We start from the raw sequence: 15001 nt of genomic DNA on the forward strand, positions 1-15001 counted from the left end.
AAAATCCAAATACACATCATCCATTCCCTCATCTAACCTACTAGTTGCAACCTCAAAAAACTCTAATTAGGTTTGTCAAACACTATTTCCTTTTCCTAAATCCGTGTTGACTCTGCCCAATCATATTACCATTTTCTAAGTGCCCTATTACCACGTCCCCAATAATAGACTCTAGCATTTTCCCTACTACTGATGGTCAAGCTAACTGTTCTATAGTACCCTGTTTTCTCTCTCCCTCTTTTCTTGAATAGCAGGGGTATATTTGCTACCTTCCAATTCGTCGGGACCGTTCTAGAATCTAAGGAATTCTGGAAGATCAAAACCACATTGCTGTTTGTGGGAGCTTGCTGTGCGCAAATTGGCTGCCACGTTTCCTACAACAGTGATTTCACACTTCAAAAAGTACTTCATTGGCTGCAAAACGCAAAGGGACATCCTGAGGTCGTGAATTTCTTGAATGTTGGCACATTTGTCTTGAGATTCTCTTTATGTTAATGATGCTATATAAATGGGAGTCGTTATGATTTTATTAGAAGTACCAAGCAAAGGAAACCACCATGAAAGCATTCATGCTGTGGATATACATAGCGACCAGCAGAATTCTTACCCCGATATTTGTATTATTTATCTATTTTAGAAAACTTGCTAATGATACAAGTAACTTTGTTTGTTATTCCCTCTCTGAAACCTATGATTCTCAGTTATTAACATTATATCAGTTTTTTTTGTTGTATCTCGCCCAGTAGATACTCAGCTGGGCCACAGATCACGATGCCATCTGCAACCACTTTTGAAAAAAAGAGATTCAGTAATGTGATTTGTTCAAATTGGAGCGGTGAATTCGTTACCATCAGGTAGGACTTTTTCTGAACTTTATTTTAATGAATCAATACGGCCAAGTTCTCTTGGAGACGATCAGAAAAGTGCGATACATTTTGCTAGTGAGATTTAACATGGCACCTTACATTCTAATGCGTCATATGCAAGACTTTTCATTATACATAGATATAATTTACTACAGTATGGTATGCAATCTTGCATGCTGGATTCTCAAACTAACAATATAAATGTAACTTGGATTCATTATGGACATATGAATGTTATAGGTTTAGTTTTAGTTTCAATAAACCTTTGGACAATTTAAAAATAGTACAAAATACTGACCAAGGATGTGATAGTAGAGGATTTTTTTTTAAACTGTCACAATATAAACAGTAAAGCTCATAGGTCGTGCTCCATGGTTAAGAGTGTTGGAAAACACTAAAGTACAATGTGAAACTGCAAACATGAATACTGCTGAAAAAAGACCCATCGCCAAACTCAGCTCTAACCTGTTAATCAATTACTTACTTTTGCAGACGGTGTGAATTTTGGAATCTTAACCTCGGACAGTAGTCGGGAAATAACTTCCTTGGATAGGTCCTGCAATACGTTAAACAGAGAGGCATAACAGTATCCCACAAATTACAGCTCAATGTCTCTGGTGTTCCAAAATTAATTTACAGGGGACATGTTCTTTTTCACAACATTAAATTCCTTATTTTACTACTACAGTAAATGGTAGGACAGATTATAGTTTAGGAGCAGGTGACAAACACCAAGAACGGACAGTACACTGGCTAATTTTCTGTTGCCAGCATTTCTCTCGAGCTCTGGATGATAATTCTGCATATAAGGCTGTACCAGGAATAGTAAATATCTATCCAAATTATTCAAGGGCACATCATGCAGCAGCACGATTATAGATTCTGTTCTCGAAATGTCAGCTTTATTTGGAGAGTGTCCTGAATTATTTTACATTAAGAAGTTCTGATGGTTAAGCGTCAATCACTGGGATGTATAGTTTGAGGAGAGATAGGAGTTATCGCACAAGAAGTGCTGTGGCTAATAGAGTGATAGTTATCCCAGTTTCCCTTCCCTCCCCCGTCCTTTTCTACACCAGTCACCCTCTGGCACCTCACCCACGCAGACATTATTCACATGTGAGCCTTGACAGAGTGCCGGCACACTGCGCAACTGAGGGGAGAGAAAGGGGGGCACCATCATCGAACCTCCCAATCCTGGTCCTCACCCAATGTCCACGCCTGAGCACTTCCAGCAGAGATTGCTGGGTAATGATTAGCTGTGGAAACCCTGGCTGATTATCTGCTCCATGACCTCGGGTTGCCAAGACCAATAGTAGTGCCTCTGCTGCCGTCCTCCCTGAGATCAGCTAACTCAGCACAGGCTGGAGACTAAAACTGAGATTTTCATAGATTGTATGGCTCAGCTACACACTGGATAAGTTCACTGAGCCTCAGCCCATCTGCTGCTGAAACCTCATCAATGCTTTTGTTACCTTCAGACTTGACTATTCCAACGCCTTCCTGGCCGGTCTCCCATCTTCCACCCTCCGTTAACTTGATCTCATCCAAAACTCTGCTGCCTGTGTCCTAACTCGCACTAAGTCCTGTTCACTCATCACCCCTGTGCTTGCCGATCTACATTAGTTCCCAGTCCATCAACTCCTCAAGTTTAAAATGCTCATCCTTATGTTCAAATCCCTCCCTGGCCTCGCCTCTCCCCATCTCTGTAACCTGCTCCAGCCCTACAACCCGCCAAGAATTCTGCATTACTCCAAATCTGGCCTCTTGTCCATCCCTGACTTCCTTCACCCCGCATTGGTGCCCATGCCTTAAGCTCTCTAGCCCTAAACTCTGGAATTCCCTCCCTAAACCACTCCGCCATTTTCTCCTCCTTTAAGATGCTCCTTAAAACCTACCACTTTGACCAAGCTTTTGGTCACCTGTTCTAAAGTCTAAAGGCTCAGCGTCAATGTTTTTGTCTGATTACGCTCCTGTGAAGTGCCTTGGGATGTTTTACTATGTTAAAGGTGTTGTTGAAGACCTTTTTATCTAATAACCAAGACCTACCTGTTCCATATAAGGAATCTTGTAAATTGTTGCAAAAAGTCTTGCGGCACTTAATACAAAGCTGTAGTGCCTAAAATAGTAAGAAATATTAAAAGTTTAAAATTCTGACAAGGATTATGTTGTACTTTAAAACAAAACAGGATACAATACACCATGTGATATCACCAGTAAGGAATAGAGCTTAATCTGAGAAACATTAAAAACCATGCAATTTGAATAATATATTCTGGTAAATACTGCTCTTTACTCCTTAATTAGAAGAAAATTATATTTACCCACTGAGTGTGTTTACTAGACTTATAATAATTCATGTATTTATTGAATTGAAAAGTGAATGCCAATTAAAATGGTAAAGTTTTTGATTTGAATACTCTCCTAACTGAAAGGAGTCGGCAGCCCCGGAGAAGGCAGACGATAAGGAGCGTGGGAGGCTGAGAACAGCGGACCTGTAAGGAGTCGGCAGCCCCGGAGAAGGCAGACGATAAGGAGCGTGGGAGGCTGAGAACAGCGGACCTGTAAGGAGTCGGCAGCCCCGGAGAAGGCAGAGGATAATTCAGAGCAGCTGAAGGCAGTTAATTAGGGAAACTAGGCCTATAAAAACAGGCTTCGCGGTGCGATCTGCACTGAGTGCAGTTTGAACAGAGTGCTGAGAGTTGGGTGAGTGAGTGAGGGAGTTAGGTGGGTGAGGAGTGGAAGGAGGAGCTCCCTTGCTTCCCCTAACTTTTCACTCTGTAGGAATTGGTTCTTACTTTACACCCAGGAAAGAGTCCGAGAGTGGGAGCAGTCAAACAGCAACTACTGCAAAACCGCTAAAGTGACGTCAAAACTAGGGAAGGAGCTGATTGGTAAGTAGGACCTGGTGAGTATTTCTACAGTCCAGTCGTGAAAGTAAAAGTAAGATCTCTAGTTTAGAGTAAGTAGTGTTTAAAGTGAAGTAAGGTCCCTAGTGTATTTAATATTCTTTAATTTAGAGGAAGTAAAGGTGGAAGTGCAAGTTAGAAAAGTAGTCAGCAAAACTAGTAGGGAGCAGAAACAAAGACCAACAGTAAAGAGGGTCAAACTGCAGAAAAACATTAAACAGGCAAAGTTGAAGGCACTTTATCTAAATGCACGTAGCATTCACAACAAGGTGGATGAATTAATGGCGCAAATAGAAGTAAATGGGTATGATGTAATTGCCATTACAGAGACATGGTTGCAGGTTAACCAAAGCTGGGAACTGAATGTTCCAGGGTACCCAACATTTAGGAAGGACATACAAAAAGGAAAAGGAGGTGGCGTAGTGCTGTTAATAAGGGATGAGATCGGTACGGTAGCGATAAAAGATCTTGGTTCGGCAGATCGTGATGTAGAACTGGAATCAGTTGGGGTGGAGCTAAGAAACAGCAAAGGGCGGAAAACATTTGTGGGAGTTGTGTATAGGCCACCAAACAGTAGTGGTAATGTAGGGCACAGTATCAATCAAGAAATTAGAAGTGCATGTAACAAGGGCACTACAGTAATCATGGGGGACTTTAATCTACATATTGGCCCAGAAATTCAGGTCTCCACGGGTGAGTAGGCACGGGGTACTCACCCGTAAGCCCAATGGAAGTGCCGGTTTCCTGCATGCACTGCGCATGCGCGGGAAACCGGCACTTCTGTTCCCCTGAACGAAGGGGTTGAGAGGTCGAACGCGTGCGCGGGAGAGGCAGCGCGTGCACATCGAACTTCTTTTTTTTTTCTGCAGGTTTTCCCGGGAGGGTAAGTCTCCAGAAGTTACACATTTAAAAAGCAGGCGTAAGGCCTGCTTTTTACAAGGTAAGTGGTGAATTAATTAAAATAAAACATTTTTTCCACAGGTTTATTATTTTTAAATACTTTAAAGCAAGGTAAGTTTATTTTTAGCCCCATTAGAAAATAAAATTATTTTTTTCAAAAATTTAAATTATTGTTTAAAATAGTTATTTCATGTAATTTATAGTTTATTTAAAAAATGTGATTTAAAAAAAAATTTATTTGAAGATTTAGTGCTGTTTTGGGGCCGTAGTATTTATAAGTTTTGACAGCTCTTCCTGTCAATCTTATGAATGGACATTCCCTGCTCCGATTGGCTCCGCACGGCCCACGTGATCCCAGGGGACGCATCGAACTAACTGCGCCCCTGGGATACGCAAGCACTGCGCGCCGGCAGCTGGACCAGGCCCCGGATCGGAATTCCACGGGAGGCCCACAGCTCAACGGCCAGCGCGCAAGTTAAGTGCAGGTTGGGGGCTTACACCCACAGGAAGCCCCCGACCCGAATTTCTGGGCCATTGACTGGACAAATCAAATTACCACTAACGGTGTAGAGGACGAATTCTTGGATCAGTATGTGGAGGAACCAACCAGGGAACAGGCTATTTTGGATCTGGTACTGTGTAATGAGAAAGGGCTAATCAATAATCTTGTGGTAAAGGGGCCTTTAGGGATAAGTGACCATAATACGGGAAACTTTGCGATATCCGGCACTGACGGGACCGAGCTGCTGCCGATCTATCAAAACTTCCGGATAGACCAGCGCTAATGTTGAAGGATACGGAGGTTTTCATCTCCGTATCTGACAACACTGTTGCTTAGCAACAGCTTGTAAACATTCGGCCCGTACCTTCGAAGCGTCTCTGAAGCTGTTGCTAAGCTACAGAGACGCTTTCCAGAGCCTGACTGTTAAAAAAAAAGCTAGAAGAAAAAAAACCTAACCAAAACGGCTGCTGATTTCTGCCGTTAGATCGAGGTTTCTGGACATACAACCTCCGGATAAACCAAAGTTTCCTGTATGATTGAATTTTACATTAAGTTTGAGAGTGATGTAGTCCAATCTGAAACTATGGTCTTCAATCTAAACAGAGGAAACTACAACGGTATGAGGGACAAGTTGGCCATGGTAGATTGGGAGACTACACTAAAAAGGTATGAAGGTGGACATACCATGACTAACATTCAAGGAAATAATGCATAATTTGCAACAAACATATATTCCTCCAGGGCATAAAAACCCAAAAGGAAAAGTGAGCCAACCATGGCTAACAAAAGAAATTAAAGCTAGTATTAAGTCAAAGGAGGAAGCTTATAAAGTTGCCAGAAAAAGCAGTCCGGGATCTTTTTAGAAATCAGCAAAGGGGGACCAAGAAATTGATAAAGAAAGGGAAAATGGAATATGAGCACAAACTAGCGAAAAATATAAAAACAGATTGTAAAAGCTTCTATAGGTATGTGAAAAGGAAAAGACTGGCGAAGGTAAATGTAGGTTCTTTACAGTCAGAGACAGGAGAATTTATAATGGGGAATGAGGAAATGGCAGAGAAATTAAATAAATACTTTGTTTCCGTCTTCACAGAGGAAGACACAAAAAACCTCCCAGAAATATGAGAAAACCAAGGGTGTGGCGAGAACGAGGAAATTAAAGAAATTATTGTTAGTAAAAAAAACAGTACTAGCAAAATTAATGGGACTAAAAGTCAATAAATCCCAAGGACCGGATGACCTACATTCTAGGGTTTTGAAAGAGGTGGCCATCGGGATAGTGGATGCATTGGTTGTCATCTTCCAAAATTCTATAGATTCTGGAACGGTTCCTGCAGATTGGAGGATAGCAAATGTAACCCCGCTATTTAAGAAAGGAGGGAGAGAGAAAATGGGGAACTACAGACATGTTAGCCTCACATCAGTAGTTGGGAAAATGTTGGAATCGATTATAAAGGATGCAATAACTGGGCACTTAGAAACTAATAGTAAGATTGGGCAGAGTTAACATGAATTTATGAAAGGGAAATCCTGTTTGGAGTTCTTTGAGGATGTAACTAGTGGAGTAGACAAAGGGGAACCGGTAGATGTGGTGTATCTGGATTTTCTGAAGGCCTTCGATAAGAGGTTGGTGAACAAAATTAGGGCACCTGGAATTGGGGATAATATACTAGCATGGATTGAGAATTGGTTAACAGACAGAAAACAAAGAGTAGGTGTTAAGTCCGTGAATGATTGAGACACAGACTAGCAGGAGTGAAAACAAACAAGTCTTTACTGGTGGAAGTCAATAGTGAAAACTAACAAACAGAGGCTCTCTAGCGCCTTTTATACAGGGGTGGTCACTGCCGGTACTGCAGTCTGAGACCAGTTATTCTCTTAAAGGTGCATACACAACAGTAGGGATAAACGGGTCTTTTTCAGGATGGCAGGCTGTGACTAGTGGGGTACCGCAAGGATCGGTGCTTGGGCCCCAGCTATTCACAAACTATATCAATGATTTGGATGAGGGGACCAAATGTAACATTTCCCAATTTGCTGATGATACAAAGCTAGGTGGCAGTGTCAGTTGTGAAGAGGCTTCAAGGGGGTCTCGACAGGTGAGTGGGCGAGAACATGGCAGATGGAATATGAGGGTAAATGTGAAGTTATCCACTTTGGTAGAAAAAACAGAAAGGCAGAGTATTTCCTAAATGGTGAAAGATTGGGGAATGCAGATGCTCAAAGGGACCTGGGTATCCTTGTACATGAGTCACTGAAAGTGAATGTGCAGGTGCAGCACGCCATTAGGAAGGCAAATGGTATGCAGGCCTTCATTACAAGAGGATTTGAGTACAGGAGTAAAGAAGTCTTACTCCAATTATATAGGGCCTTGGTGAGACCACACCTGGAGTACTGTGTACAATTTTGGTCTCCTTACCTAAGAAAGGATATACTTGCCATAGAGGGAGTGCAACGAAGGTTCACGAGATTGATTCCTGGGATGGCGGGACTGTCGTATGAGAAAAGATTGAGTAAACTAGACCTGTACTCTCTTGAATTCAGAAGAATGAGAGGGGATCTCATTGAAGCATACAAAATTATTACAGGGCTTGATAGGGTGGATGCTGGGAGAATGTTTCCCTTGGCTGGGGAGTCTAGAACCAGGGGCCACAGCCTCAGGATAAAGGGTAGGCCATTCAGGACTGAGATGAGAAGAAATTTCTTCACAGAGAGGGTGGTGAATCTTTGGAATTCTCTACCCCAGAGGGCTCAGTCATTGGGTATATTCAAAACAGAAGTCGATAGATTTCTGACTAGTAAAGGCACCAAGGGATATGGCGATAGGGCTGGTGAATGGAGTTGAGGCAGAAGATCAGCCATGATCTCTTTGAATGGCGGAGCAGGCTCGAAAGGCTGAATAGCTTACTCCTGCTCCTATTTCTTATGTTGTTATGTTTATTTGGATGCAAATGATGTAACAAGTTAATGCAAAAGATGTTTATGTAAGTGATTACAATTCTTCGAACATGCAAAAAAAAAATTCAAATATGATCTTGGTGACTATTTGTGCTTGGAAGTATTATTTAAGAACATAAGAAATAAGAGTAGGAGTAGGCATACGGCCCCTTGAGCCTGCTCCACCATTCAATAAGATCATGGCTGATCATCGACCTCAACTCCACTTTCCCGCCCAATCTCCATATCCCTTGATTCCCCTAGAGTCCAAAAATCTATCTATCTCAGCCTTGAATATACTCAAAGACTCAGCATTCACAGCCCTCTGGGGCAGAGAATTCCAAAGACTCTCAGCCCTCTGAATGAAAAAGTTCCTCCTCATCTCAGTCTTAAATGGCCTACCCCTTATCCTAAGACTATGCCCCCTAGTTCTAGACACTCCAGCCAGAGGAAACAACCTCTCAGCATCTACCCTGTCAATCGCCTTCAGAATCTGTGGGTGTTAAACTGGTCTGAAAACTGTTGAGTTAATAGGACACATCAACTTCATCCACCGTCTGCAAAGATGGAAGAATGCATGTGGCAGCACTTGCTATATTACAGCAGTTGGTATGCAAGGGTTCTCTGTTACAACTCCAAGGTCACACTATTGTTTAACAAGATATAGGACAGTAAAATGTGTATTCCAGATCATAGGGGTTGCAAGGTCTGCTTATGCGAAACTCAATATTATATCTATGGCCAAACTTGCAAACCGTGACAGAAGCAGGTAAGGGAAAGTGAAATATAAATTCTGACGGTTACTTACAATTCATCATTTATGTCAAACTGCATTGGACAGGGTGGCCTCTTTGGTGACTGCCAAAATAAGCCTGTAAACAAACAGTTTCAATAATTACTGCACTTTAAAACAAAGCTTATAAAAATGCCAGGCAACAATTTGATCAGTTTAGCCTAGAAGGACAAGGGAAGCAGGTGCATGGGAAGACCACCACCTGCATGTTCCCTTCCAAGTCTCACACTATCTTGACTTGGAAATATATCGCCGATCCTTCGTCAGCGCTAGGTAAAAATTCTGGAACTCCCTACTTAACAGCACTGTGGGAGCACCTTCACCACATGGACTGCAGCAGTTCAAGAAGGCGGCTCACCACCACCTTCTCAAGGGAAACTCAGGGTGGGCAATAAATTCCAGCCTCGTCAGCTATGTCCATATCCGAAGAATGAATTTTTTAAAAGTGCGAACAGAGATTTCCTTACAAGAACCATCAATATGTTTGTCCATTCTAGGATTGAAGGTTTTTATTTTTTGTATTTATTAAACAGCACTAATTCCAGCTCAACAATGGTTCAGCTGATATGTGCAAAGTGAGCTATTTAAACCAGGAAGGTACCAGGCACAGTCTGCAATGAGTTGGCTGATTTCAGCCCGGCAACATTAATGGGCCAGATTTTGCTGTCAAAGTAACAGTGAGGCTAATGGCACTCGCTATTATTTATGCATAAATGGCACAGCAACTTCAGGCGAAGAGCAGACGTGCAGTTAAATGCCAATATCCAAAAGTTGCTGTCTGAGTTGCACCGCTCCGCCGGTAGCTTCGTGAAAACGACATCTCGTGGTCTGCTTCATCATTGACACGCACTGAAAGTCATGAAGTTACATAGAAACACAGAAGATAGGAGCAGGAGTAGGCCATTCGGCCCCTCGAGCCTGTTCCGCCATTTAATGAGATCATGGCTGATCATCCAAATTCAGTACCCTGTCCCTGCTTTCTCCCCATATCCCTTGATCCCTTTAGGTTCACCACTCTCTGGGTGAAGAAATTCCTCCTCATCTCAGTCCGAAATGGCTTACCCCTTATCCTTAGACTGTGACCCTTGGTTCTGGACTCCCTGGCCATTCGGAACATCCTTCCTGCATCTAGTCTGTCTAGTCCTGTTAGAATTTTATAAGTTTCAATGAGATCCCCTCTCATTCTTCTAAACTCTAGCGAATATAAGCCTAATCGACCCAATCTCTCCTCATACATTATTCCTGCCATCCCAGGTATCAGTCTGGTGAATCTTTGCTGCACTCTCTCCATGGCAAGAACATCCTTCCTCAGATAAGGCGACCAAAACTGCCCACAATACTCAAGGTGTGGTCTCACCAAGGCCCTGTACAACTGCAGCAAGACATCCTTGTTCCTGTCCTCGAAGTTGCTGTATTTGTGCGGTAAATACGAACAAAACCCGCCACAGAAAGTTAAGACTCATCACGACAAGCATTAAAAGTACCCTTTTAATGATATGATAATTGTTAATTACTGCCAATCAATCTCTCTGGTTGAAAATAAACTATTACAAGCGTGGAGTCTCATTCATTCAAGTATTAATTGATGCTGGAGATATTAAAAATGTGGAATTTAAAATGTTTTAATTTTTTTTACTTTTCCTTTCTTTTTTTTTCTCTCTCAATCCAATCTTCCTTTCCCTCTCTTTATTTCTCTTCCTGTACCTGATTTGACATTGAATTCACCCACTCTAATTTACACTTCCTTCTCAATCCTTCATCTGTTTATTTCTCAATCTTTTGATCTGATTGGTTAAAGAGATACCCCTCTTGCTTGCTCTGTTCACTCAGGTCTCAGACGCCAGTTTCCCTCACTGCGACATTATCAACTCGCACTTTCAGCAACTTGTCACACAAACGATCTTAAAACCTAAACATCCCTAACTAATAGCAGATGCCATTAGACGCCCTGCTACAGCAAAATCTGTGCCAATGTTCCTGGGGCTGGAAGGGAAATCAGCCAGGTTCATGGACCTGATTGCCAACTAGCAATGCCGGAGAAAGTGCAAGGATGTCGGGTGGACACGGGGACTGCCTCAGTTGTGATGCCTCTGTTGTGCCAGTAGCCTGGCAGCAATTAGTGTCAAAGCTCACACATGAAAAATGGTCACTTGGAGGTGGTATCTGTGGAATTGTACTTTAGCATGACAACGCCTACAGGAGGGCAGAAGATTAGAAGTACTTAACCAGCGTTATAAATATGTGATCTAGTATTTATTATATGTGCCTGTGGCATCTAGTAACAAATTGCCAACACTGCACCAATTTTCATTGGCATCATACTGACAGATAGATCAGACTCACTGGGGTAGATTTCAGGGGGCCTCACCCACATGGGAGCCTACTGAATGTGGACAGCTTTGACCCCCGGCGCATGTGACAAGGCATCCAGTCCATCACTGACTACAAGGGCAAAAACACCAGCCCCCCGGTTAGCGATGCCTCCCCTCCGGAGGAGCTTAACAACTTCTACGCTCGCTTCGACAGGGACAACAGGGAGCCGGCTACCAAAGCCTTGCCACCCCCGGAAGACCAGGTGCTCACTCTGTCGACCTCTGACGTAAGGGGTGTTCTACGCGGAGTGAACACACGTAAGGCTGCTGGACCGGATAGCATCCCTGGACGGGTACTCAAGGAATGTGCTGATCAGCTGGCTGATGTCTTCACTGCCATCTTCAATCTGTCATTGGCCCAGGCAGTAGTCCCTAAATGCTTCAAGACCGCTACCATTATTCCTGTGCCAAAACAAACGGCTGTGACGTGCCTGAACGACTATCGACCTGTCGCACTCACACCCATCATAATGAAGTGTTTCGAGAGACTGGTCCTGGCTCACATCAAAGCCAGTGTTCCCGCCTCTCTTGACCAACACCAGTTTGCCTATCGTGCAAACAGATCAACGGAGGATGCAATCACAACTGCTCTACACTCGGCACTGAATCACTTAGATGGTAAGGAGACCTACATCAGAATGCTGTTCATAGACTACAGCTCAGCATTCAACACTATCGTCCCCAACAAGCTGGCCACCAAACTCTTGGCCTGAACACTTCCCTCTGCAACTGGACCCTGGACTTCCTAACAGACCCCAGTCTGTCAAATTAGGTAACCACACCTCCCCCCCACCTGGCCCTGAACACGGGGGCCCCACAAGGATGTGTGCTGAGCCCCCTCCTCTACTCCCTCTTCACCCACGACTGTGTGGCTGTTCATGGTTCCAACACCATCATCAAGTTTGCGGATGATACCACGGTAGTAGGCCAGATCACCAACAACGATGAGTCAGCCTACAGGGAGGAGGTCCAGCATCTCGTGAAGTGGTGCGCCGATAACAACCTGGCCCTTAACATCAAGAAAACCAAAGAAATCATTGTGGACTTCAGGAAGTCTAAAGGCGGAAGTCACACCCCCATCCACATCAATGTGGCTGTGGCGGAAAGGGTGGACAGCTTTAAGTTCCTCGGAGTCCACATCACGGAAGACCTCTCCTGGTCCCTCAATACCTCCTCTCTGGTGAAGAAGGCCCAGCAGCGCCTATATTTCCTAAGGAGGCTGAAGGGATGTAACCTGTCACCCCTGATCCCCTCTAACTTTTACCACTGCACAATAGAGAGCATCCTGACAAACTGTATCACAGTATGGTATGGCAGCTGTAGCTACTATGACCGGAAAGCCCTGCAGCGGGTAGTCAAAACTGCCCAACGCATTACCGGCGCCCGGCTACCGACCATAGAGCACATATACCAGAAACGCTGTCTACGGAGGTCACTGACCATCATCAAAGACCCTACCCACCCCTGCCACAGTCTGTTCGCCCTCCTGCCATCTGGGAGACACTACAGATGCATTCGCACCCGTACGACCAGATTTAGGAACAGCTTCTTTCCCAGGGCTGTCACCCTACTGAACTCCACAAATAAACTCTAAAGCCTGCACATCTGCCAATGCACTTTATTATGGTTATGTTTATGTTAATGTATCACAAGCCAAATGTATGTTGAATGTTTAAATGTCTTAATCTAAATGTACACTCTCGGGAGCCGCAAGCCTACATTTCGTTGTACTGCACTTGTGCACTAACAATGACAATAAAGTTGATTTGATTTGATTTTGATCCTCTTTATGGTGCTTAATATGCATGTGAACTGTGCACAACACATGATTTGATGTAAAAATATCCACCTGTAATTTTAATCTGATTTTGAAGGATTGGTGATGAAAGTAGCAAATTCCACGTTTATTCCAAAGCAGACACAACTGCCAATATCAGGATGCCAGCCACTAGCACCTTTAAAACGTAGGGCAACAAATGCACAATGATGAATGACAATTGCTTGTTTCAGTTTTCCTCCCTGCTCTCCTGACTCTTGTTGAGGGAGAATCCACGGGCCTGTGCCGATCGGGCACCTCATCCAAGTGCGAGCCTAGTGAGTGTTGGCAAGCTAGCCAATCGTTGGGTGGGGGGCTGGGGTGGCAAGGCTGCATCGTTGGGCCCAGTCCTGTCCTCATTCAATGTTCATTCCTTTTCTGCAGAGTTCATTGGACAGCATTCAGGAGTGGGAATCCTAGCTGAGCTTTCCCTTCCGTGGCATAACTGTAGTACTTCTAGTGATCAGATAACTCTGAACAAATCAGCAAATGAACATGAGGCCTCCATGGTTTGTGTGACTCAATATCACAAACGGCAGCGCAGTTATCCATTCAACCATTGGAAAGGAGGCTTGCCTTAAGAAATTTGATTGTGATTATATGCGGAAAATCAAATGACCAAACTTCACCACAACAATACTTACTTCCATCCTTCAGTTTAGTATCTAGTGGGAATGAGTGCAGAAGTTGAACAGCCTGGAGGAAGACAAAGAAGGGGTCACTACTGCTGCTCTGCAGATTGCTGCTTACACGGTTATATTTTTCTTTTGTGCATTGGCAGAATGAACATTAGTCTGTCAGTTAGCCATTTCCCTCTGGAAAACAGGAGAGAGCAGACTTGGGGGCGGGTGAAGGAGACAAGAGAGAAAAGAGAGAGGTAGTAGGTTAAGGGAAAGAGAGGACAGAGAAAGCGGAAAGAGAGCAGGAGGAGTCTGAACGCACAAAAAAGGGAACGTGAGAGTAAAAGAGGGAAAGGGGGCAGAGAGAGAGAGGGGGGGAGAGAGAGAGAGGGGGCAGAGAGAGAGAGGGGGCAGAGAGAGAGGGGGGCAGAGAGAGAGGGGGGCAGAGAGAGAGGGGGCAGAGAGAGAGAGAGGGGGCAGAGAGAGAGGGGGGGCAGAGAGAGAGGGGGGGCAGAGAGAGGGGGGGGGGCAGAGAGAGAGGGGGGCAGAGAGAGAGGGGGGCAGAGAGAGAGGGGGGCAGGAGAGGGGGCAGAGAGAGGGGCAGAGAGGAGAGGGGGGGCAGAGAGAGAGGGGGGCAGAGAGAGAGGGGGGGCAGAGAGAGAGGGGGCAGAGAGAGAGGGGGGCAGAGAGAGAGGGGGGCAGAGAGAGAGGGGGGGCAGAGAGAGAGGGGGGGCAGAGAGAGAGGGGGGGCAGAGAGAGGGGGGGCAGAGAGAGAGGGGGGGCAGAGAGAGAGGGGGGCAGAGAGAGAGGGGGGCAGAGAGAGAGGGGGGCAGAGAGAGAGAGGGGGCAGAGAGAGAGGAGAGAGGGGGCAGAGAGAGAGAGAGACGGGGCAGAGAGAGAGAGAGGGGCAGAGAGAGAGAGACGGGGCAGAGAGAAGAGGGGCAGAAGAGGAGAGCAGAGGGGGGGCAGAGAGAGAGAGGGGGCAGAGAGAGAGAGGGGGGGCAGAGAGAGAGAGGGGGCAGAGAGAGAGAGGGGCAGAGAGAGGAGGGGCAGAGAGAGGGAGGGGGCAGAGAGAGGGAGGGGGCAGGAGAGAGGGAGGGGGCAGAGAGAGGGAGGGGCAGAGAGAGGGAGGGGGCAGAGAGAGGGAGGGGGCAGAGAGAGGGAGGGGGCAGAGAGAGGGAGGGGGCAGAGAGAGGGGAGGGGGCAGAGAGAGGGAGGGGGCAGAGAGAGGGAGGGGGCAGAGAGAGGGAGGGGGCAGAGAGAGGGAGGGGGCAGAGAGAGGCGGAGGG

General features: G+C 45.2%; 1 protein-coding gene across 2 annotated transcripts in view; it reads right to left on the reverse strand.

Annotated features, from left to right (window-relative positions):
- Positions 1 to 15001, reverse strand: part of uba6 (ubiquitin like modifier activating enzyme 6) — a 172896-nt gene that overhangs the window by 28570 nt on the left and 129325 nt on the right. For both annotated transcript variants that reach the window (XM_085990848.1, XM_085990841.1), the window contains exons 24-27: positions 13737 to 13788; positions 8920 to 8983; positions 2913 to 2982; positions 1351 to 1422 (exon numbers count right to left, since the gene is read on the reverse strand). In XM_085990848.1, the coding sequence (XP_085846974.1) occupies positions 1351 to 1422; positions 2913 to 2982; positions 8920 to 8983; positions 13737 to 13788 (258 nt within the window). The remainder of the gene's footprint in view (positions 1 to 1350; positions 1423 to 2912; positions 2983 to 8919; positions 8984 to 13736; positions 13789 to 15001) is intronic.

Source organism: Somniosus microcephalus, chromosome 1 (genome assembly GCF_052327205.1).
Source record: "Somniosus microcephalus isolate GS21.2 chromosome 1, FLI_Smic_1.0, whole genome shotgun sequence".
Lineage (NCBI taxonomy): Eukaryota > Metazoa > Chordata > Chondrichthyes > Squaliformes > Somniosidae > Somniosus > Somniosus microcephalus.